Source organism: Podarcis liolepis, assembly GCF_965112155.1.
Source record: "Podarcis liolepis genome assembly, chromosome: 14".
Classification (NCBI taxonomy): domain Eukaryota; kingdom Metazoa; phylum Chordata; class Lepidosauria; order Squamata; family Lacertidae; genus Podarcis; species Podarcis liolepis.
In genome coordinates, this window is record NC_139569.1 from 43,814,838 (window position 1) to 43,840,892 (window position 26,055).

General features: G+C 42.1%; 1 protein-coding gene across 3 annotated transcripts; it reads left to right on the plus strand.

Annotated features, from left to right (window-relative positions):
• Positions 1–538: 538 nt before the first annotated feature.
• On the plus strand, positions 539–22,042 carry PKM (pyruvate kinase M1/2). Of its 3 annotated transcripts, none has more exons than XM_083475836.1 (11): positions 539–759; positions 5,989–6,149; positions 7,278–7,369; positions 10,894–11,025; positions 11,623–11,809; positions 12,085–12,355; positions 12,759–12,909; positions 14,175–14,327; positions 18,408–18,574; positions 20,479–20,660; positions 20,959–22,042. In XM_083475836.1, exons 2-11 carry the CDS (start codon positions 6,008–6,010, stop codon positions 21,063–21,065), a joined length of 1,584 nt encoding a protein of 527 aa, XP_083331962.1. In that variant the 5' UTR covers positions 539–759; positions 5,989–6,007; the 3' UTR covers positions 21,066–22,042. The 3 variants fall into 3 exon arrangements, 2 of the variants coding, with proteins under 2 accessions (XP_083331962.1, XP_083331961.1); XR_014519230.1 differs by having other exon boundaries at positions 600–759; positions 17,717–18,574; XM_083475835.1 differs by lacking the exon at positions 18,408–18,574 and adding an exon at positions 17,717–17,883 and having other exon boundaries at positions 600–759.
• Positions 22,043–26,055: the final 4,013 nt, after the last annotated feature.

Here is a 26,055-nt window from a genome sequence, read left to right on the forward strand (position 1 = left end):
ACCCTGATGTTGGGAAAGATGGAGGGCAGAAGGAGAAGGGGACGACAGAGGACGAGATGGTTGGATAGTGTTCTTGAAGCTACTAACATGAGTTTGACCAAACTGCGGGAGGCAGTGGAAGACAGGAGTGCCTGGCATGCTCTGGTCCATGGGGTCACGAAGAGTCGGACACGACTAAACGACGAAACAACAACGAAACAAGCTGAACAATTTTATCCTTGATTGCATCTAATTATCAGGTACTCCACAAAGGACCTCCCACCCCGTTTGAAATTATATTTACAAAGAAAAGCGAGGTGCCAGCAACTGAAGTAACCATATAACTGATGGGCTGCAGCACGACAATCCGGCTCGTGTTTTTCCTCGGAGGCAACTCCCACGACGAGCCTTTATCACGTCCCCTTTAAGAGCCGCTTCATCCCGTCCCCTTTAACGGCCGCTGCCGTTGTCATTCAGGGCCCGCGTGCCCGGCGGCTGGCCGTTACCCCATTGGTCCGTTACTTTCTCTTGTCGGCCGATTCCAGCTACGCTGCATCTTATGAGTCCGCCAAACGGAGAAAAAAATAAGTCCAGATGTCCCGCCTACTACGGAATCCTTACGCGGGATTGGAGGGCGAAGGAGGACTGACGAGCGGCGGAAGGATCTTGGGGGCGGTGATGTGCCCTTGCCCACAACTACCTTAAACGCCGTTACCGGCAGCTCGGCTGCTCAGAGAGGTCGAGACTCTCCGAGGTGACTGACGTTTGATAGCCGGGCAGGTAAGGCTGGTGAGCTGGGTAGGGCGGGGCGGGTTTTCCATCAGCCGCTGCACGTAGTTCCTGTAGAGGCGTGAGGAAGAGCCTTCCTCTCTGACTTCTCCCCAGCGCCTCACTTCTTTCTCTGCCCCTCTTTTATTCACCTACGACATAATTCTCCATCTTTAGAGCCACCTCACTCAAGGCAATTTAACGTGTTTTTTTAAAAAATAAAAAACCTAAAGCCGTATAATATATCCTTCCCCAAAAAGAAAAGCATTATTGGGCTTGGGAGCGTATGGGGAGCATTCTCCTCACATCCCCCCCCTGAGGGCGGTTAGGTAACGGCCTGGCACGCGGCCTAACTGTCTGGAGAAAACCCCAGGAAATGAGGGGGAGCTCCTGAGGCGCCGAGGTTTGCGAGGCACAAAAGTGCCCCCTCGTCTCCATAGAAACGCGGAGGGGGGGGGAAAGAAGAGAGGGCCAGGAAGCACGCACGTGTGTGTGGGGGGGGGTGCTGCGCACGCGGGAGCGCCCTTTTCGAGGTGCCCATCATGGCTTCCTCCATCTCCATCTTCACGCTCTTCCTACCCCCTTTGATTTACTTCCTCGTTCTTTTTCCACGCTCTCTTTCTCTCCCCCCTCCTCCCTGAAAGCCGCCTCTGCGCATCCTTGAGCAATTCCCGCCCCCGCCCCCCCCCCGCGCCAGCAGCAGCCTCCCTCTCTGCTGGTGGAAGCGGGGAGGTATCGAGTTTCACCGCATGCCAATTGTGGCCGGGCTATCATATTGCCAAGGGCCTGGTTTCATGAGCGTTATCGGGTCGCACCGATAAGGCAATCAGAGCTTACGGTTTCTTTGCTCCCCCCCCCCCCCCCGGATCTAACCCTAGTACCACGCAGGTTTATGCCGCTAAATCACAGTGGGTTGTAACCTAAGTTATATGCAGAAAAGGTCCGTTGAAATTAATGGACCCGAGTTACCCATGTTCAACCCTTGAGAAGGACCAACACCCCATGGTGCTTACTCATAAAAAAAAAAGCACGCGTAGCATTTGCAGTCTTATTCTGACCTTCTCGGGTAAGGATGCTTTTCTCTAGTTGCCTAAGGTGGTATTTTAACTCCCGCATGCCTCAGAGCGAGTGCAGAGAAGGCAAGACTTCCTTGGGAGCACAGTCTACCATGAGGCGTTTCTCTAGGGTGACCTTGGCCATTGCAGCAGCTCTGTGCAGGCCAAACATTTCACGCTTGCGGGAGTAGGAACAAATACTAAGAGATTCCATCAGTGTGGTTGCCTGCACCAATTGTTGCTTTTGTGACAATACTGGGATGGTTTTTGGAAGAGGCATAACTAAGAAACCATAGCATATTAGTTTTTTTTATCTGGAAGCAAGTTTCACCTTCATACTGGTTTGGTGGGGAATGAATAATTGCAGCTTGTGATCGATCAATATTTCTAATAAATAGTGCTGAATGAAAACAAATGTTCAATAGGCACAGAAGTTGTAGAGAAACTGTTTCACATAGATAAGGTTGTCTGAACCATAACAGGTTAGGAAGCTGTCCAGTCGTCACAATACTGCTGCCACACCAGAAATATCTATATGGTATTCTGTACCACAAATTGGCTACTAACAGCAGGTATTCATTTGCTTCAGGCGGAGGTTTGGTGGTGCTTCGAAGCAGTATCTCCAAATCTTGATGTGAAATGAGATTGCTTCCCATTTTTCTGAGACATGAAAATTTAGAAGGGGAGGAGTCATTACTAGCTGCTCAACCCGTGGGCTTTTTTACAGATGTGATGTAATTTCCATTTACTGGAAGAAGGAAATGACTGAGCGATTAGCACAGTTAATGGAAATTTAAGTAACCAGCTTAAGTTGTTGCTTCTTATTTCAATTCTGCCTGCCTGCTGGAAAGAGATAAAACTGCTAGGGGGACAACCATTTATTTCAGTTTAACATGTTCTCTCTGTATCATAAAGTAGTACAAACCTGTGTCTAACCTGTAGCAGCTTTCCCTTGACATTTGTTGCCATCATGTACAAACATGTCCACAAGCAGATGGTTCAGAGGGGAGAAGCTTTGGCATGCAAAATGTGGTGCCGTAGCCCTTTTATTTGGCTATAATTTATTTGAAATCTCTGTAGCTGAGTCATCTTACATTGCCAAGGCCAGTTGGAACGCATGTAGTTGGTGCAAATCTTTTCAACCAGATGACTTAAACTGGAAATGCTCGTAAATGGAATCAGCTTAGCTTTTCAGGGAACAGAATTAATGACAGTAGCTTTATATATGTTTATAATTGTTTTATTCAAATATGTTTATAGATTTTTAATCAGACATATTAAGAACTCCGCTTTTCCATGATGCTGTTGGCTTGCTGCAGTATTCTGTGACTTCTAGCACGTAGGTTTTGAATGAGACTGTAGTAACAGCCTATCACCACTACTGTGTCTGTGTGCAAGAAAGCTTCAGGCAAATGATGCAGCCAATGAGGGCCCAACCAATGTGTCTAAATTTAGCTGAGGGCTTACACTTTTGACTGGGAATAAATTCATTCATTTCACTTGGTCAGCAAAGTAGTCTTTCCTTTCTGAAAATGAAGGACTATTAAAGCAGCACATCCTTGTGTGAAGTGGTAGTTTAAAAATTATGTTGGAAGTTGATAGAGATTAGATAAAGGCATATTTTAGATAAAGACATGTTTTAGTGAATAGTGCATGTGTTCTTAAAATAGTGATCCACCTTTTTGCAAAAAGAATAGCATGGGGCTAAAATGTTTAAAACCGCTTGCCCTGGGATATCCCAATCTTATCTGTTCTCACTAACAGCTCACAATATACTTATGTTTAAAGCTTATCACATAATTAAGCCTTTCTTTGTTAGTGAGGTTATATTAGATTATATTGCCCTGCCTCCTTATTCATCTGTTCTGTTTTGTGTTGAGGGCCCATGTGATCCTCCATTTAAAATTGATCTGCACTAAATTGAAATCCATCACCTTAAGAGTTGTAGACTACAGATAACCTGGTTGGATCAGAGTATTTAAAATGATATTTGGGGTAACTTGAAGTGTGCGTTTGGTGTTTTGGCATTGGTACATTTCCAAAAACTATTGGAATATGCTAACACAGTCAGGCTACTGTCTTTTACAGATTATAGGGAAGCATTTATATACTGCTTATTCCACTAAGTTTTTGGTAGATAAAATGTGATAAGATAATTTAAGAATTAGATTCTCTAAATTAGGTGATAGACATGGGGGGGGGTCACCTCAGTCTGCAATGATGACGAGTGCTTAAAAGCCCTATTATCAGTTGGGGTGACATATAACTCTGGAGTGGCATATAATTTTTTGAGGTCTAGGCAAATCCCAATACGTAGCTGTCAAATTTCTTGGATAAATTGATTTGATTATCCTGTTCACTTTAAAACAATAGTCTCCTGCTACTTGGCAAGAAAAGAAAATGTGGATTCAGGAGATTACTGTTAAAGTCTTTATTGTTTTTATGTTACCTTATGTCTAATTGTAACATACAATGTAATTGATAGGCAGCATGTTACATTCCTTGTACAAATGACTGCTTGTATAAATGTCTGGATTTAGTAAACATACTGTACTAGGACCAGCTTCCTAATTTTCAGAGGGATGCTTGTTCTACCCCCAAATATTATATAATGGTTTTGTAGTTAGGCCAGCATAATATGTTTACTAATGTATGGGAAGGTGCAAACTTTTATATTTCTTTATTGAAAAATTAAAAGTATAAAATTAAAAGGGCACAAGGTAAAATAAGATGTGAAAATAAAAAAGTAAAAAATTCATTAGTTTTGTGTCATGTATTGAAAAAGTGGAGCAGTACCAAATGTGACAGTAAATGGAGAGTAAGATTCCCAAGTTTCTTAATACTGTTTCCCATTGCAGTGTTGTGCCAAAGTTTTTTGAAGCCCAATGTAAACTGTCTTTACGGACCTACAAAGAGATGCCATTGGAGTAGGGGGTGGCCTCCCCAGAAACAAAATGATAGTTTCTGGATGATAGTTTACCCCATAAGAAAAATGCTAAGCTAGACTAATTTAGTAAAGAGTTGGGGCAAGCTTAAGCTGAAAGAGTGCCATTTTAAATAGATATTTGCAAAAGGTTGTATAAATATGAACCTGGTTGCATAAGAATCTTCCTGTGCTGGGAAGACATTGGTCTGCATCACTGCAGCAGCTATTTCCTCTCCCCCCCCCCCCAGCATATTTCTGTTAATTTGAAAGTGAGTCAGCATCTTCACTGAGGCTAGAGCTTGTATTTCCTCTGAGAATTGGCTTATTCAAAGGGAAGGTGAGGGATGAGAAGGGAGAATGATGCTTGCAATAATCTGAATCGGATGAGTTAAAGCTCTTGACTACGAGGGAAGCCGCACGTACTACAGAGGTCCTAACCAGAAAGGGTGGAGCTAATGCACATAGCCTAAAGCTGCTGGGGATAACTATACAACAAAAAGGGGGAAAGGTTTTACTCTTTGAGAGTAATTAGTATAAATCAGAAGTGCTTGCATTGTAGCTTGTTGAGCACAATATTGAGAACACATTGCTAGTGACAACCATTTGTTCCAGGGATAGCATGTGAAGCCAACATCTTGTATAGTCAAAACACATTGAGTTCAGTGGTAGGTCTTTTCCTGGATGCCTGTCTTATTTTTTTTAGCTAGCTAGCTATGCACACAAGTTAAATGTGTGTAAGTTGCAAGTTACTTATATAGGCTGGCTGCCAAAGTGCAGTATTAAGTGTAAGTCTATTTAGTTCAGGTTTACTGGGTTAGTTTTAAACTTCTATTTAGATTAATCCATTATATGTTTGGCAGTTCCTAAACATTAGTTAAATAAGTGTTTGCAATAATGTGCCCCTTTTATGAGAATAAGGAGCAGCAAACACTCAAGTTGCTCCCTCCTTGGTTGAGCATTCATTAATGCAATGCTGTGCATATGTGCGGATTATATACACTCAAAACTGCATAGGAGTAAGTTGATTTGCTGGCTGGGACAGACCTCAGCCTATTCCTTCATGGCAGTCTGTCTCTTGCCAATCTGAGCATGGGCTGAAATCTTTCCCTTGGAGTTAATCAATTTGCAATGAAGGGCTTCAACCTATCATGTAGGAATCTCTTCTGCATGGCTACATCCCAGGAATGTATTAAATGGGAAACATGTTCAGTTGATTGCTGCAAGGTCAAGCAGATGTATTTCCTTTATTTCTTTTTTTAGATACCAAATCTCAGCAGCCATGTCAAAACAACACGATGCTTTCATCCAGACCCAGCAGTTGCATGCTGCCATGGCAGACACATTCCTGGAACACTTGTGCCGTCTGGACATTGACTCTCCCCCAATCACTGCAAGAAACACTGGCATTATCTGCACAATTGGTAAGTGAAGTTCAATCACAAATTTAACATAAAATTTGAACACTATTTGCTCTGCCATCTTACGGTTTTTACTAGCCTACTCTACATATCAGCTAAGTCAATTGCCTACCTGAGTAAAGTTTTGAAAGAAGCTTTCAGATAAATATTGAAATACAGTGGAACCTCAGGTTGCAAATGTGATCCGTGCGGGAGGCACATTCTCAACCTGCAGCACCACGTCTACGCACGCACGGGTTGCGATTTGGCGCTTCTGCACATGCACAAAGAGTGATTTAGTGTGTCTGTGCGAACGCCGAAACCTGGAAGTAACCCATTCCGGTACTTCCGGGTGCGGTGCGCAACCCGAAATTGCAGAACCTGAAGCGTCTGTAACCCGAGGTACCACTGTACAAATAGATCTTCATATTAGTTGTTGTTATGATATTTTGTACATAATCTCAAGATATGTATGGAAGGCAAGTAACAACAACCACAATAACCGCTGCTATAAAAACAAGCATATTTTCCGATAGATAATTTATGTGTATTTCTTCTAGCAGTATTAGTGAGAAGTGAAAAAGTAATGAATGTAGCTAGCAAACTAGAAGATGGGAGTTAGTCAGGTATTTGGCTGTGTTTGAACAGCTTCACCTTTGCCCTGCACAAGATTAAGGAAGTAAAACCCTGTATGCTGTGGACAACTTACTTATTACATTTATATCCCACTCTTCCTCCCAAAGGAGCCAAGGGGAGCAAAGAACAAATAATAAACATTTTATGGCTGCTATGAATATTTTAATAGTTAGTTGAGAGGCTTTCTCAATAAACTTGTTCATTTTGGCTATGTGCCCCTCTTCATATTATACCAGCTAGAAGGCTAAACATAGGTTTTTAAAAATGTTTTTAAGACTTAAATGTGCATTTCTAGCCTATTATTGTTTACTAATAGCTTAGTTATTTTGCAGAAAAGAAGACAAAGGTGTAAAGTAGTAGAATAGTTGTCTTAAGTAGCTCTGGACCGTTATCTGGACTTTAATACGCTGTTAGCAATGATTTCAGTGGATCTGCTCTGACTTAGTTGAATACCACCCGTAGACTTGTAACTATTAACTGGCATATGCTAAAGAAACTTCATTTTCAAATCTCTAGGCCCGGCTTCTCGGTCAGTGGAAATGCTAAAAGAAATGATTAAATCTGGAATGAATGTTGCTCGTCTCAACTTCTCTCATGGAACCCATGAGGTAAGAGCAGATTTGAGGGCAAATATTGCACTCACTTGAGAAAGAACTGTTCTCATTAGATCAATCCTATGTTTTACCTTGGGGCTAAAGACTTGAGGCCTCATTTATCCAGTCTGCTGTTAAAAAACACACACACTTTAAACCAAGCATTCCAACAAATATGGATGCTAAGAGGTTTGTATATCTAAAAGTGCTACTGAGTCCTTGTTAAAAGGCTGGTAAAATACATTTTCTTGTTGGTCTTCTACTTTCAGATAAATGTGGTAGTCCAGACCTTAAATGAACAGTTAAAACTGCATGTAGCTGGAAAGCAAAATGATGAAATGAGTTAACCAAATAATTTCTCCAAGAAGATCGTGGCCATCTTGAATACGGAACTGTGTCCATGCAGCCACTGTGCAGACTTTGGAGACAGAGCAAATGTCAGAGGCTGTGGATCTCAAAAAAAGATGCCTGTTACAAGTACAGCGTGTCCATTTCAGTATTCACTGAAAGTTCACCTGTTAAAGGTCACTCCTCTGTTACCAGATACTGCTGATGCATGCCTGACTTCCAAACAAGATCTTGAAACATGTTCACCCTTGTAGCCACAAACATCTCCTGTTAGGAGTGGTTAAATGAAACTGCTATGCTCTAGTTCATGGGGTCTGCTCAGGTACAGTGTCATTTGAAGCTGCTGCTCCTTTATTAAGGTTATAGCAGTACCTATATTAAGAAAATTTAAGCAGCATTACTTTTTAGTATATGTTCTAGTTATTTCCCTGCAAAATTATGAGATCTGCAGGGAGCCAGTTAGATATGACTGAAATGGAGTTGCCAGTTGGGTAAGATACAGCACATCTGCAAGGCTTGCAAAGTAAGATTTGGGAAGAGAATTATGTTGATAGGATTTTGGCACTTTAAAAGCAGAGTGCTTAAGGTCACAAGACTTGCAAGTAACTTGTAGTTGAAGGCAACCCCCCTTCTATAAATAAAGCAGCCTTCTCACTATTGCTACAGGATGGGAGGCTCTCAGGCTCCCATTCCCAACTGCAACTTTCCTTAAAGGCCACCTGAATGCCTTTGGGCTGGCTGCTGTTAACTCTTTGAAAGGTCAAGCTGCAAACTGGGCAGCAGCTTGCAAAGTTGTTAGCTAAGAAAGTGTTTTGGCCTCTTCTATTGGTCTTCTCTTTAAAAGGCATCATGCTGAATGTGCATATAATACATCAACACTCCTAGACTGTTTTTTATTATTTTAGAAACTACTGTATGTGATGAATTACAAGTGGTCATTTTTACGCAAGTGTGTGTGCGCGCACACACACACACACACACACACACACACACACACACTCTACTGCAGTATGTGCACATAAGTCTTATTGGTGGTATTATTAATTTCTATACCAGTCTTCATTTTAAAATAAAATGGGTATGCTTTTAACAGGCAGTGGAAGCTCACCACAGTAGGTGTGTGCCGTATCTTAAGTGGGGGAATCATTTCACAAAGTGGGCCACTTTGGAGAAGGCTGCCTTGCACCTCACAATTCTGCAAGACTGACCCAATAGGTTCGCTTCTCAAGTTCTTGGTGAATGAGCAGGTCTATATGGGAGAAGGTGTTCTTTCAGATTGCCTGGTCTTAAATACTTTAGGGTTTTATGAATTAATGACAAAACCTTTGACTTTGCTTGCTAGTAGGGTGATGGTCAGTGCAATCTCTAGCGCAGGTGTTATATTTGCATGGTAGGACGCTTCATTTGGTAATCTAGCTGCTGCAGTTTGTATCACGCAGCTTCCATACCAGCCTTGAAGGCAGCCCCACCTTGGAGTGTATTGCAATAGTCCAGTCTCCAGGTTATCAGTGCATGTGTCCCTGTAACTAGGCTATCCTGTTCCAGCAACAGTTGTGGTTGCCACATGACCTAAAGCTGCAAAAAAGTACTGCTAACCACTGAGGCCACTTAGATCTCCAATAACAAAAGTGGAGGAAGGAGTTCCCTCATCTGAGTACCTATTAACAGAAATAAGGCTGGCTATCATCAGCATATTGATGGTACCATGCTCCAAATCCCCTAATCCTGCTCCCACTTGCTTTATATAGATATTAAAGAATGTTGGGGACAAGATGGTTCACTGTGGCAGCCCACAGGACTACTGTCTGGGAGTCAGAAACAATCACCAAATGCTCTCTAACAACAGCCCTTCAGCTAACACAGTGCCTCCCAAGCAATGGAGACTGTTGTGGAGGATGCCATGGTTGATGGTATCAAAAGCTGCTGTGAGAAGCAAGCAAGAGTAGCAGATCTCACTCCCTTTCATGAAAGGCACCCATCTGGCAACAGAGTGAGATTTAGTTCCCAAACCTGATCTGAACTCAGAGTGTAATGGGTCTAAATAATCAGCATCCTCCAAGACCATATGGAGCTGAACTGCAACTAGTCTCTTGAACTCTTTGCTTCCAAAGAGCTACTCGGCAGTAGTAGCTGAAAACTGGGTTCAGGAGCAAACACACTACTGTCTTCTTACTAAAGTTTCACCTGGGATCCTAATGTCCCACTGTTAATGCAATTACAGTACTTAATTTCTGAACCTGTGTTAATGCTGATTAGTTAAACTGCTGTTCTGTATGGTGATCAAATGAGCTAGTTAGCCACTTCTCCTGTTTTTTCCTGCAGAAACTTAATATTTGGCATGGCATGGTACCTTGCTGCTTTCTTCTTTTAATAGCTGTAACAGTAAAAGTTTACATAACCTTGATTGCAAACTTTGCCTGTCTTCTATTGCTGTTTGATCAAGATAAGCAAACAGTTTTCATAGGCTAATCTGTGAAGTGAAACCTATCTGTTAGTGAGGATTCAGCTAATCTGACTTTGACTAGAGGTGAAGGCTCTTTTCAGCAGAGCTCTGTGGAACTGATAATTCTGGTGCTAGATGAAGATGAGAGCTTGGTTACCACCTAACTTCAATCAATCAGTCAGATCTTTATTACAGTCATAGACCAGCATACACCTAACTTCATTTGCAGCTGGCTGTATCTGTCTGATACATTGCTATCATTGAGCAATGGATGAAACAGAGTTTGTAACTCGCAACTTGCATTTTAACTTGTGTGCATTCAGCTTTAAGCACTTAGCAACTTAAGGGTAAAAAATGGAAAGGGGGAGAGACTTTGTCAGTCCCACCTGCCTTTAAATCCAATGTGTTTTGACTATACAGTTTTGGTTTATTCACTATCCCTGGAATGTAACACTTGTAAAAGTTGAGAATCTCCTATATTGTGTTAAGTTTTCAAAATAAAATGTGGAAATCTTAGGCCATATTTGCCTGTGCTATAAACTGTTCTTCTTCATATTTGACAAGATGGCAGTAAAAGTTATAGGATGTATTAATAATGAATATATATAATTGTCCAGCTTCTAGACAGAGCCCAGGCAAAACAAATTGTAGTGTCCATTGCATCTAGTTAGCCAGACCTAAGGCAGCCAGCTCTGTGTCAAGGTAAGTGATGATTTCTGTTCTGTAACCCTTATATCTTCTGTATTAGTACCATGCAGGAACAATCAAGAACGTTCGAGAAGCTACTGAGAGCTTTGCTTCTGATCCTATTTCGTACAGACCTGTTGCTGTTGCACTGGATACTAAGGGACCTGAAATTCGCACTGGACTCATCAAGGGGGTAAGTGTGTCACACTGTTTTGTTCTTTGTCTTATTACTCATTGTAACAGGTAAGATCACTCCCTTCCAATAAACATCAGTAATAGCCTCCCAGATGACAATGCTGCAGTTTCTTATAGTATTGTGCAGTCTGCTGCTCCATGCAAGGATCTGTAGTCAGGGGTACCAGTCAAACACTGGTAGTCAAAGGAGAATAGAACAGTTCATTTCTGACCCATCTAAAACCATAACACAACTGTATTTAGAACACAAAGTTGTTCATTCTAAATCAGGACAGGATGTAGTCTTCCCCACAAATCCAACAAGAGTCATCTGCCAGAGGGCATTCAATCTACCTAAGTCTTGATGGAAGAAGGGAAACTTCTTCGTTTTCTGCCCTTTAGCTTCAGGTTTCCGCTTCCAGGTGTACAATGCCTGGTTTCAGTACTTGTTCTCAGATTATCGTTGAAAATTGAGGGAATTATAGGGTTATCCTAGTAAGTTTAGTCTTTCTGCTGCACTTGTTGCATTTAGACTGTGGCAGCAGTCAGGATGGCTTAATTCTGAGGGAAGGGGATATCCTCTGGCAATGCCAGTAACAGTTGTTTGTCCTTCCAGAGTGGTACAGCAGAAGTGGAGCTCAAAAAAGGTGCAACTTTGAAATTGACCCTGGACAATGCCTTTATGGAGAAATGCGATGAGAACACACTTTGGGTGGACTACAAAAATATCACCAAAGTTGTTGATGTTGGCAGCAAGATCTACGTGGATGATGGACTCATTTCCCTGAAAGTTAAGGAGAAAGGTGTGTTTGGAAGGCATTCCTGTTATTGTGGGCATACCTTAAATAGGAATACATATTTATGTGGTGATGCTACTTGCTATAACAGTGTGGTATTTAGAAACTGCATAAACGTAATTGCTTTCAGCATATTAGAAACTGATACGAAGAAACCAGGTGTCTGCATCGTGAGAGATTAGGAAAGAAATTGGGGGTAATTATTGTGGACACAAGAGGATAATTATTGTGGAAATGAGCTTATTTTAAGTTATAATGCTGATTCTTGGAACTCTGTGCAGGTGCTGATTTTGTCATCACTGAAGTTGAAAATGGTGGGCTGCTAGGCAGCAAGAAAGGTGTAAATCTGCCAGGTGCTGCAGTAGACCTTCCTGCTGTTTCTGAGAAGGACATCCAGGATCTAAAATTTGGTGTGGAGCAGGATGTAGACATGGTGTTTGCTTCCTTCATCCGAAAGGCAGCCGATGTTCATGCTGTCAGGAAGGTGCTGGGAGAAAAGGGAAAGAATATCAAGATCATTAGCAAGATAGAAAACCACGAGGGTGTACGTAGGTAAGTTGGTTATTAAATTTGTAACAACCCATTTGACGTGACTTTTCTTGGAGCAGATATGTTTCTTGAAAAGTGAGCTGCATGCCCGGTTGCACCTCCTAAAATGGGTCAGTAGCTCTGTACTTGCTGCTGAATGTTGACAGTACGCTGTGAAGGATGCATATTGTGAAATTCAGTGCTTAGAAGGATCCTCCTTGTGTGCTCAAATACAAGGTGGCAGATAATTCTTCGGAAGTCGGCTTGTCAGTGACTTCTTTCTCTTGATATCTGGGACAATGTGTGGTTTTAGTGTGCTACAGTATTCTGAAAACTCCATATAAGGTAGATAAGCAATCTGACTCTGACCCCTTGCACCCGCATTCAGTATCTCACAAGAAATAATTTTGTCTTTTGTGCATTTCAGGTTTGATGAGATCATGGAAGCTAGTGATGGCATCATGGTAGCTCGTGGTGATCTTGGTATTGAGATTCCTGCTGAAAAAGTCTTCCTTGCCCAGAAAATGATGATTGGTCGATGCAACAGGGCTGGCAAGCCAATCATCTGTGCTACTCAGGTACTCGAAGAAAAGTTGGCTCTGAAGGCCTGTCCTTCCTACACATATGGGCTATGTGAAACCTGAATTATTTTATGCTATTAAATGATACCTTCTCTCGCAATCAGTAAACATGGAAAATGTTAGTCTAAAATGCTGAGGTCGATTCCACATCTCTGATTGGATCCAACACTGTTTGAAGAAAGCTTCTTGAAAATCTTAATCAGAATTCTTACGGGTACTGCAACAGTCTAGTTGTAAAAATGGTTTAAAAATGGAGGCTATAGTAATTGGAGTAGTTACAAGTACTAAATAAATTACATAGTTCACCCTTGTTTTCCCCTGCTGGTTTTGAACAAGTTAGTTGAAAAAAACTTAAATGCGTGGTTTAGGAAACATAACACATCATTTTGACAAGTCTTTGAGCAAGCAGAATTGAGATTTGATAGGTTTGCATTTTTGTTACAGCACATTCTGTGATTAAACATCAGAGAAATTGTTCTTTTATAGAGTGTATATGAATACTACGAACTAATGTGAGTTTGGATACCGAAATAATTGCAAGCAAGAAAACATGTTCCTGTGGTGCTTTCATTGGAAGCAAGTCTCAAGGAGTTTGTTCTTCATTGTGCAAATAAGATTGCAGTTACCGTATTTTTCGCCCTATAGGACGCACTTTTCCCCCTCCAAAAATGAAGGGGAAATGTGTGTGCGTCCTATGGGGCGAATGCAGGCTTTCGCTGAAGCCTGGAGAGCGAGAGGGGTTGGTGCGTACCGACCCCTCTCGCTCTCCAGGCTTCAGGAAGCTATCCGCAAGCCTTGGGAGCCCGCGGGAGTTCCCGCCGGTCTCCCAAGGCTTGCAGAGAGCTGCCTGCATCCCGAAGCCCAGGGCACGCTGAGAAGCGCGCTCCGGGCTTCGGGCAGCTCTCCGCAAGCCGTGGGAGCCCGGCGTGACTTCCCGCCGGGCTCCCACGGCTTGCGGATAGCAGCCTGTTTTGGGGTCGGGGGAAGCTCAGGCTTCCCCCGCCCCAGTCCCGCGTCTGGGGGGGAGAAATATATTTTTTTTCTTTATCCCCCCCCCAAAAAAACTAGGTGCGCCCTATGGGGCGAAAAATACAGTACTTTTAGTTTCTTAACATGTCTTTAACCTCTGGATTTTATAATGTTGGCATGGTTACCAAGGATTCTGCCTTGATGAACAGTACAGAAACAAAGCATTTCAAGTTTTATGTAAATAAGATGATTATCTTGCAGTGAAACCTATTAACTTCACCTTGTCTCATTAGATGTTGGAGAGCATGATTAAGAAACCACGGCCAACACGTGCAGAAGGGAGTGATGTAGCTAACGCTGTCCTGGATGGAGCTGACTGTATCATGCTTTCTGGAGAGACTGCCAAAGGAGACTACCCTCTGGAGGCTGTCCGCATGCAGCATCTTGTAAGTGATAACCATTCAATGTTAAAAGACAGTACCTGTATACCTAGAAATATTAGCACAGCTTATGCCCTGTTACCCAATTTCCCATCTGCTCAAATACCATCCAGGTCTGGTGGCTAGCTTAATGTGTTCTATATGACGTGGCTGTTTTCTCACTATAGCTTGCTATATGCCATAGGTCCCTCAGGCTGCCATAGACTTCTTTAATGGCAGTGAAACACAAAGTGCTTTCTTCCACTGGCTGCAAGTATAAAACTTTTTATGCAAAGGCAAGTGGAACAAATTCTGAACTGTAGTGATTAGTTTTGACAGCCTTAAGTGTCTGAAATTGTCCAACTTAGTGTATATTATATTTTGAGACAACTTCAGATACTGTATCGGGCATTCCAATTATTGAATTGTATTGTTTTGATGAATTTGTTGTTTGATTTATTTATATGCTGCTGTGTTAGATATTATAGTGATTGCAATGCTTGTTTTTTTTAATGCTACTGTGATTGTTGTGAGCTGCTTTGAGTTCAACATTTGTTGTTGGAAAAGCAGAATACAAATATTAAATCAAAGCCGAGACAAATCAGGAGTGGGCCTGGAGTATGTTCTCCATTTCACTCCTCATAGGTAAGAGAACTTGTGAATTGGGGACCAGTCTATATTTTAAGTTCTGTAAGTGGCATGGGGGAAAGAGTGTGAGCCCAAGGCCCACTCCCAATCTCATCCTGGAGGGAAAAGAACATCTGATTCACACTCTGTAATTCACCTTTGGGGTTGGCACAATTGTTTTATGCACAACGGTTGTACCCTTGGAACAGCGTTTATTTTTTTTTAAGTGCATGACTGACACTTTTTACATGTTTAAACTGCCAGAAAACTCTCTGCTCTGCTTTTGGAATTCTCCAGTTTCTCATTGACAACATGGCACTTCGTGCCAGAATTAAAGTACTGATTGTGTTGACGGTCTGCTGTGAATTACAGCCTTGATAACCTACTAGTTTGAGAGCTGCAGTTCAGGTTAGCTAGCTTACTCCGAACAACTCTCACATAATAGTATGCTAACTACCTCTTTGCTTGGACTCATCCTTATGTAACCTGGTCCATACTGTCAAGCAGTTGAGGGAACCAGTTCCTGTGAGCTGGTGGCAGATAAGCATGGTTGTGTTGTAATGCAGCCTGATTTCTAGCCATTTTGAACTCCCTTTCAATGAAAGGGTTGACTTTACTGGCCTTTGGTATCTTGCTATTGTACTCATACCTTGCTATTTGCTTGAAGCATGACTGTCTGAAAAAATGGGGTTTCGTCAGTGCTGTTTAACAGCTACAAAAATTACGTATTAAAGTGTCTTCAAAATGCCTAGATAAACCTTCCTGTGGAGTTCAAATGTTCTTTAATTTTCATAATGGAGCTCACCACCATATTAGTGCATGCAGGATCCCTGGCTGACTGTAGTTCTTGATGCATTCTTCTGAAGTAGCTAAGAAAAAAGCTAAGAAAAAACCTGGAAGTTGAACCTGGAACATTGAAAAGATCAGAAGTTAAGTTCAAGACCCTGTCCCTGCTACTTGAAAAACTAATACATGCAATTAATAGATGTAAAGAATGCCTTACTTTTAAGAGCACATGCATATAATTCTACAACTTAACCCTCTCCCAATTATAAGCTAGATTTTAAACCTCATTTGAGAAATGTACAACAAGGTTGTAAGAGTGTTTCATGCAAGATTCAGCCAGTACACGCTGAAATGGATTTACTATTGGGTCGTTCTTGGCCTTCTCAAAGCAGTTTTGCCTTTTTATGTTACCCTAATGACATTCTTAAGTATTCTGGGGGATTTTAAATCAAAGTTTAGTGCAAACAAAATTCTTCCTTGATTCCCATTATGTTAGACATATAAATGTTGACATAGATGCCCTTCTGGGGAAAAAATAATACTTTAAATAGGAAATAGGAGGGGGAAGAAAGATCAGTCAGCTTTGTGTTGTGCAAAGCATCTAACATAACTTAACTGCTAACCCAGAATCTTGTTCAAGACGTGTTGCTCCTTGTTTTTAGTGCTTGGTATGTGTCTGAGATATAGTTCTTACAGATGGGGTTGTAAACCTGTTCCTGGACTGTACCTAGAACAATTTTCACCAACATGCCAGTTTTCTACGTGGGATGAATTTTTCTTCCGTATGGAGGAGCATTCAATCATGTGAGCCTCCATCTGCTGAAGACCTGGGTTTACCATTTCATCTATGAAAACCAGGGCTTACTGTTGTACCACACTGCATAAGATCCCAAGTAACACACTGCAGCTATGCAACACTGAGTATTCTGTTGATTCTGGTCATCTAAATAATGATGGGTTCTCTGGCTTTGTACTTTCTTTCACGTTCACCTACTGCTCTTCTATAAAATATGCCTAATACTGCCTAATGGGGTTGAATGGGAATAAACTGCACTTCTTGCACAGGTGGTCCTAGGAAAGTATCCTTAATATGCCATGCTCTTAACTCCATCTGATCTTATCTAGACTGTCTAGATGCAATAATTCTTGCATAGACCTGTCTGCATGCTTTAAAAATGCTATGCAAGTCTCTGGCTGGTAAGGACACATGTAGCACCCTCTATTGAAATATGATGGCGTAAACCAGTATATGCTGGTAGAAAGCACATTGAATTCAGTGGTATTCCTGAGTAAGTACATAAGATTGTACGCTCAGTTTTCAATCCCAAGAAGAAAGTTCCACCTGAAGCCAGTCTGGGGCATATAAGCCAATAACCTGGACATTAGCAATTATCCTACATGTTGCCTGCCAGCTAGCACTATTACTTGATTATACATGAGACTTGTATTGCCAAATGTGAGAGATTTTATTTCTAATTAAAGGGTAGGGTGGTGCAGTAAAAGAATGAAGCCGTCTGGAGTCAAACCATAGAACTGCCTTAATAGAGGCATTAGCTACAAAAAACTGAGGATTATAAACTTTGACCCAATTAATTGATGTAGTGATTCTGCTTCTATAATCTTAACAGTGTTCAGACCTGCAGAAGCAGAACTTTGAAGTCATGGTCTTAACAGCCGGGGGCTTCTGTCTTCTTTCTCTGCTTGACAGAATAAAGAAACATGTTTAAATTATGAGGCAGGATGCTTAAGGGCTTTTTCCTGATGACCACTAATCTGTGGTTATCTTACATTAGGCCTGTATCATGTCCAAATTATGGCTTAAGTGATTATTTTAACTTTGAAAACCAGGTAGTTGCACCACCCTGCCTTTAATCTTGCATGACTGACAAATAAGCAATTAACTCTCCTTGCAGATTAACTTTTATCATATCACTCTGGTGAATTTCTTTCCTTTCTGTGTCGCTCCTCTTTTTTTCTTCCCTCCCTCTTACTCTGGCCTACAGATTGCTCGCGAGGCTGAGGCTGCAATCTATCACCGCCAGCTGTTTGAAGAACTTTTCCGCCTCACTGCTAACAACAGGGACCCTCTTGATGCCATGGCTGTAGGCGCTGTGGAGGCCTCTTTTAAGTGCTTAGCTCCAGCTGTGATAGTTTTGACAGAGTCTGGCAGGTAGGGTTCAGAGTTAGGTACACATCTAGGATTTGTAAGGTAACTCATAATTCATTCTACAGTGGCTAGAGGTGTTAAAAGCAAGCAGCTGCTTCAAACCTATACTTGATAAAACCTGTTCCTCATACGGCATTCTTCCAAAACCAAACCACCAGTCTGCCTTCATCTTTCTATCAAAGCAGGATTTGAGGTAGGTAGAAGCAGAGCAAGAGTGACTGGCAGTTGCGCATGGATGAGTGTAACGATTTTGGCAGAATGGAGCGGGGGCGACATGGCAGATGTTTTCTTCAGAAGGGAAAAGTGTCTGCCCAGTGGGTGCAGTCCAAATAGCATGTGCTAATTTTGCTTTTGTTGATGGTGCGCAAACAGTATTCTTGGCTGAAGTTCCCCATCAATCGCATTACTAGATGCTCATTTGGGTTTGCTGCTGTAAGCACTCTGCCAAGTCCAGACCCCACCTTCACTCATGCCACTAGTGATGACAGATGTGAATGTTGTCTTCCGAACGCGTGTTGCTCTTATAGATTGCTCGCGAAGCAGAGGCAGCCATCTTTCACAGGCAATTGTTTGAAGAGCTCCGACGGCTGGCCCCGCTGAATCGGGATCCCACTGAAGCTGCCGCTGTTGGCGCTGTTGAAGCTTCCTTCAAGTGCTGCAGTGGGGCCATTATCGTACTCACCAAGTCTGGAAGGTAGGAGGTGGAAGGTTCTGGCAGAAGTCACATGGACTTCACGTGTTTAAGTAACACACAACATGAACATCTGTCTCAATCAAATACTGTATTTTTCATTGTCTGTGTGGAGGAGTGTCTGTTACATTGCTACTTACTTGGATTGACCCGGACCTGAGTAGTTAATTGCACATTAAACATTTTTATATTGTCTTTCCAAAGGAAGTCTCAAGATAACTTAAAGCAATTAATTTAAAATAACTTTTATAGGAAAAACTAAAAGCAACACCCAGATTCACTCTACTGCGAGAGCAGTTAATACTGAAACAATATTGTAAAAACGAGAACAAAATCAAAGCGCAAACCTCAAATTATATGTAAAACCAACCAGCCTGTAAGTTGTGGGCTTACTGTACTAGAATTTCTCTGGCACAAAGGAAAATGGGTGGGAAAATATATGTATGCCCCATTAATGTGGGTTTGGCACTAATTCTATATTTTTGACACATATTGAATCGGTTGTCTTGTAAACGTGCAGAACAAAGGCTTTGTGCAATACTAAGTAGCTTATGTTTTGCCTTTAAATATAAGGTTCCTCAGTGCTTGGCTGCCTGAATGTTCTGTAACTGAACCAGACAGCACGAGACTTTCACTTGAGTTCAGTTTTGTTTATCAACATACAGGAATTGTATTGTAAATGTACGTGGCCATTTATCAGACCAGTAATATCTACATTAATTGAAGCTAGGATCAGTGCAGAGTTCTCATGCCAAATTGTGTAAGGTGTAACAACTGCACAGAAACACTAGGTTGCTCAAGGAAGACATTGCTTTGCATGTTCCATATATGTTTAGTTCTCGTAAATTATAGGGTGTGAAAGGGGAAACAAAGTGCACACCATGATAGGTCATTGTAGATGGTGCTGCAGTGATATTTCTGCACAGATTCTCCTTGAAATTGGGTGGAGGTTTTAAGCTATGGTGCAGACATGCTCTGAGCTGTACCCTTAATATTATTACTTGTTTGTAAAGGGTTCTTCCCAGCCTCGGGCCTGACCTTTCTGAAGAAATCTGAACTTGAAACAAAATCCAGAGCTAAATTAGACTTTCCTTCTAACAGTACTGCTTGGGTCTCCTTGAGCAACTTAAAGGTTTCCAATACTGTAAGTTTGTATTTGTGAATATCAAATAGTTTGTAAAGCAACAAACTGAAAAAGGTCTAAGACAGTTTTTCTGTTTAGATTTATTAGTCATGGTGCAGCAATGAGAATATGGGGCCTGCTGAAACCATAATGTACACATCTTAAATCTTGGGATACAACCTTTTGGTACTTTCTAAAGAAAAGTAAAAGCAATAGTACTTCTTACTCCATTTCTGAGTAGTGTGATTTAGTTACATTTCTTCCCTATTTCAAGCATTTACTACATGGTCCCTGTTCTGTTCAAAATGATGATCTCTTAGCACACTGAGCTCTTAGAAGAACTGAGAAAATTTACAAAGTATCTTCTTCACTGCTGCTTTTGTCACCCAGGAGGGAGCAAACAAAGCACTTTTTTTTTTTGCTAAAATGTCTGGAGAATTGAATGAGCTTCCTGTTTGCTACTGACTTAACAAGTTTGTTTACTGTGCTGAAAATGCAAAGGCATCCTTTTATTATAACAGCATTTGTCAGGAGGCTACAGCGCTAGATTATACTTGCTAAATATTGTCTGGGGGTATTTCCATATATCCAGAACTTGAGGAGTATAATACCATATAATCTGGAGACTAGTGTGATGTAGACATCAAAAGTTGGTATATTAAGTCTCTGCTTGGAAGCTGCCTTGACTCCTTTGTACCCTGGATTCATTGTACATACTGAAATAGCATATCCCAGTGATCTAGTTGAGATGACAATTGAACCTGCCACATGTTCTCCTTTGTAGATCTGCTCACCTGGTGTCAAGGTACCGCCCACGTGCTCCCATCATTGCTGTGACCCGTAATGCTCAGGCCGCACGCCAGGCCCATCTGTACCGTGGTATTTTCCCTGTGCTGTGCAAAGAGCCAACCCATGATGCCTGGGCTGAGGATGTGGACCTCAGAGTTAATGTGGGCATGAAAGTTGGTAAGTTAGTAAATGTTGGTATCCTTTGCTCTCTCCGGAAGCTTCAAAAAAATCATACAGTAATTTTATCTGGCAGCTGGAAATATCCCAGAGTTTTGAACCAATATTTGACAGTTTGGTGTATTAGAACAATCTTACGTGAGATTTTAGGCTACAGTTGAAGCTATTACAGCTTTAACTAGTTTCAGAATAACTTGGTCAATTTGGGTTGTTAGGTGTTACCAAAACCATTGCTATGCAATTCTATAATTTATATGTTTTAGGACTCATTTTCTCACTGCTTTCTTTTTCTTTCCAGGTAAAGCTCGTGGATTCTTCAAGACCGGTGATCTAGTCATAGTACTTACTGGATGGCGTCCTGGTTCCGGCTATACCAACACCATGCGTGTTGTGCCAGTTCCATAAAATCAGACCCAGCAATCTCAACCCTCCTTTTGTCTCACCACCTTCCCCTTGCATTAGATCAGCAAATTGCTTGCAATATTGTCTTTGCCTGTAGAGTGGATAGAGGCTGCCAAAAACCACCAAGTGCAGTAATTGGGGGAAGAAAGACTAAGTCTAGAAATACTTGAAATAGTTCTCTGATAATTAGAACCCCTCCCCAAACTGTCCTGCCTTATTTGTTGGGAACCAGCGTAAAATTGTCTAGTGTGGCAACTTGGGCTGCCCAGTGTTTCTTCTTCGGCTCTCTGGAGTCCAAAGAAACAGGAGGACCTTCATCCAACTAGTAAGGCATTTTATGCAGTGGCAATACCTGCCAAGTCCCTTTTCTGTAGTTCTGTACTGTCAGGTCTCCACGCAAACACTTAGGATCTACATAGACCGACATAGCTCTCCTTTCTGTAACATCTCTAGTCTTGCTGTGTCCCTGTTGGGAATACAGGGGTTTTTGGTACACTGTAACCGGAACTCTACAACACAATCACTTGGATATCTTAACTGTACACTCCAGTAGGTAGTGACGGAAAACATCACATGCTTGTCCCTTGAAGTTCCAGAAAACCTGGTTTTAAAAATTGATTGCTGTATCTTATTGCCAGCACAGCTAGAGAATAGCAATGGAAATGAGTGTCTACAGGGTTCTTTTGCTCCCAGAGTCTACTCAGGTACAGATTGCTTCAGGTTTGATATAAAAACTAAAAATGGCATATTTTGTGTATGGAACTTTAAAGGGCTGAGCAGTGCAGTAAAAAATTCACCTGATGCACTCCCCACATCTCAAGCTGCTTGTGCGCCTGTTGCAGTGTTGTGTTTTGTGTTCAAGTTGAGTCGTGTTTCCTGAGCACTATCCTCTATAAATCAGGATGATTTACCTACTGTAACAGGTGTATTGGTTGTAGAGTACAACTTTGTACATCAATAAAGCAGAGCTCACATACCTATCTGTGCATATTCTGTTTTTCTGATTTAATGGTTCTTTTCAACTTGCCTATGTCCTGATGCCCTGAAACACTGGTGTTTAGTAAAAATAGCTGCTGTTCTTTCAATCTGGATTATCACCAAGGTGCCTGAGAATTATAGCTTATTATAAGGCCTCGTGACAGATGCACATTACAGCAAAGGTGGCCCTCCACGTTTGGACAACTCCTCCCATCCTATGATGGCTATACTGACTAGGGTTTGGAGTTCCAACATATAAAGGGACACAGGTTGGCTCCTCATTATTCTGTCCAATCCAATAGGACATTGAAAACAGCTGCAGATGTTTCCAAACCTCTACTGGGGACAAAAATCTTTGCACACACCGCTGTGCTTTGATATCCTGTGCAGCATTTCCCAGGAACACATTTAGTCTGCCACATCCTAGAGGTTACTGGCTGTTCAGTGGCCTTTTGCTGCTCCCTTCAAGGGGATCTAAAGCTTTGTACCAAATGTATAATTCTTAGTATTTCCTTAACACAGTTAATTATATTTATATACTACTTCACACAAAAGGCTTGTCAAAATGGTCTGGAAGCCAATGAAAATTGAGTAAGAAATTCATTGAAAGTACAAAATGAATGTATAATTTTTTTTAGTGTTTCAATTGGGCTGGAGTGCTAGCAAATGTTTGTGCCCCTGTACAGACATCTCCCCACTAAACACATGGATCAACTCTTGTGTGGTTGTGTATATGTCTGGTGCTGGGAAATAAATTCAAGCTGGGAAATGGTAAGGAGACCCAGGAGACAGAAAAGGACTTCAGTGACAGTGGAGGAAGCCTCAAAGAAGACCACAGAGGCACAGCAGGGCTTTCTTTAGTCTGCTCAGCCTAGCAGTGGATGCACATGGTAGCAAAATAAGTGTACAGCTAGTGAACTGTTTATTGAATTGCACCTTTGAAACTACTGGGAGAGAATAAAGTTGTTGTGCTAATTTTAATACAGTCCCTTTGCCACCCATAATACAAGCGTTTTCACATTCAACACATGATCCATGTTAGGACCAAGTGCTTTTGCACTGAATTTGAGAGCTGTTTTTTTCCATACAAATAAGCGTCTTTAAGAACTGGCCTCTGGGAACTTTTTCAGTAAGCTTACTGTCTCTAGTTACCTATAATAAATCAAGGAGGCCCAAATGCCCATCCTGTTAGAACGATCAGCAAACTCAGCAGGGGGCCAGTCCACTGTCCCTCAGACCTTGTGGGGGGCCGGACTATATTTTGGGAAGAAGAAAACACACTTAATCCCTATGCCCCACAAAGAACCCAGAGCTGCATTTTAAATAAAAGCACACATTCTACTCATGTAAAATCTGATTCCCAGATACAGCCCCCGGGCCTTAGTTTGCCTACCCACATGTTAGAACCTAGGAAGCCCAGGATTTCAGAAAGGGAGTGTTACCTGCAGTTTGAACTTGAACCACTGAGCTATAGTGCTTCTCTGAAATTCCTGCCGCTTTGAATGCAAAGCCTCTAGTACTGCTAGTGGGTGCAGATTTTATATAGTCTCCCCCCACCCCCAATTTCCTTAATCCAAAAAGTGCATCAAATTTATGCCATTTTACAGTTAAGCTGGAAGCAGTGGGCCTGTTGTTTAGTTGTGTCCGACTCCTCGTGACCCCATGGACCAGAGCACACCAGGCACTTCTGTCCTCCACTGCCTCCCGCAGTGGGTCTAGACACTACATTTTCACGGTTGGGAATTTTTGTATTTCACTGAGTGCACTTACTAAATCATGCACTAGAGGGGGAGCTTTCTCCAGAATTTCTAGTAATTATTTTCCTGCAAAAGGAAGCTTAGATTCAGAAACTGATGGCCTAGATTCAGAACTGAACTTTTTTCTCATAACTGGCAAATTACTGATGCGTCAACATGCAGAACAATCAAATCAGACTCCAAAGGCAAAAGCACTGGTTAGGTGACCTTGACAGAACTTTTCCCCCTAGAGAAAACAAAACAAAATGACTCCAAAGAACTGTCCGTTTGCGACCCAGCTGAATGGCAAGTTGTGCAGAAGACTGATGGTTTGTTTATGAATCAAGCCGCTCCTGTTTAGCCAAACTGATAATAGGAGGAACAATCCGCACTGCTCCTGCAAAGGCATAGTCATATCAAAAGTCATATTTGACTGGTCTGAGAAGCTTGTCAAGTTGACAGATCCATAGCCCGCCTCCCTTTATGTGCCTGTTTTAGTCAGTTGCAACACCTGAATAGGTGACAGTCCTAAGCCTCGGAGGGGTTGTATTAAGGCAGGACACTTGAGTGCGGGTGGTGCTGTCGCCAGTTCGAATCTGCGACGGGGTGAGCTTCCTTTGCTCTGTCCCAGCTCCTGCCAATTTAGCAGTTGGAAAGCATACCAGCACAAGTAGATAAACAGATCTATCGCTGTAGCAGGAAGGTAAACTTTCTGTGTGCTGTGGCTTCCATCACTGTGTCTGTCCTGTTGCACTAGAACAGGGGTCTGCAACCTTTAAGACAAAAAGAGCCACTTGGACCGAAGAAAAAAAACCTGGGAGCCGCAAAACCATTGCGACATTTAAAACAGCTGGGAGTGTTGGGGCACACAATTCGCCTCCTCCCCTCGCTAGTATTTGCCCCGGAGCCGCGGTAAAGGTGTAAAAGAGCCACATGCGGCTCTGGAGCCGCGGGTTGCTGACCCCTGCACTAGAAGTTGTTTAGTCCTGCTGGCCACATGACCTGGGAAAGCTGTCTGCAGACAAATGCAGCAGAGATGAGCATTGCATCCCATTGTCAGATTTGACTGGACTTAACCATCCAGGGGTCCTTTACCTTTGTTTTTTTTACTGTAATATTATTTTATACTATGAGCTCATTCAGGATGATTTCTCTGCTGTGGAATTAGATCAGAATAGGGATAAGAAAAAAATTGTGTTCATGTGTTCATGTGATGCTTATTGGGGATACCTTTTCCCACTTCTGGCCAGCCAGGATATTATTATTATTAAAAGGTAAGCAAGCTTTTGTGTTCCCCAGAACTCTTTAGCCTTTAAGACGCAGTGTGTAAACCTAAACCTAACAGGCCAGGTTCCCCCAGGTCCTGTGCAAGTTTATGGTCACACCTAGAGAGGCTGGGATGAAGTAACTGCAGTGGAATCTCGGGTTGCGAACATGATCCGTGCGGGAGACACGTTTGCAACCCGCAGCGCCGCGTCGGTTGCAATTCGGCGCTTCTGCACATGCGCAAAGTGTGATGTAGTGCTTCTGCACATGCACGAGCGCCGAAACACAGAAGTATCACGTTCTGGTACTTCCAGGTTTGGCGCAGTGCACAACCCGAAATCGCGTAACCTGAAGCGTCTGTAATCCGAGGTGCCACTATAATTGGTTGGTTCCTTAGACCTGTCTTCTCATTTGACTAACCAGAAGATATTACTGAGGGGGGGCTGGGTGAGCAGCTAAGTTCTGGATATTCGCTTTTGCATCAGCAGCTCTTCAGTCCTGGTCTGTAGACATCTGGTCTGATTTGCATACCAGCCTTTCACAATGTGCTTGTCCCCCTTTGCAAATGCACTAGGGTGGCACATGTGGTTCTGTCAATGTGAAAACCTTCCATCTGGTCCCATAAGGGCAGTGTGCATTTGCAGTCTGGCACGTAAGAGACTTGGGACATTCAGAAGGAATAATGTATTCAATCTCTGGCTTTAAGTGTTTATCCTGAATCTCTCCTTGTAAGTTCTGGATAGCTTTGTGGCCAGGACTTAATGCAGTCAAAGGTTCTGTGATATTATTTGTCAGGTGCCACCAATATTAGCAGAGCGAGGCAAGAAGTTACCAGATTTGCAGTCTTCTCCATCATTTTAGGCTTTGCTTCCTGTATATCAGCTTTCCACAGTAGCTTATTTGACTAGAACTAGCTCAGTTGTCAATTCATCTTCATATATATATATATATATATATATATATATATATATATATATATATATATATATATAGTAAGGCTGCCATCACACAAG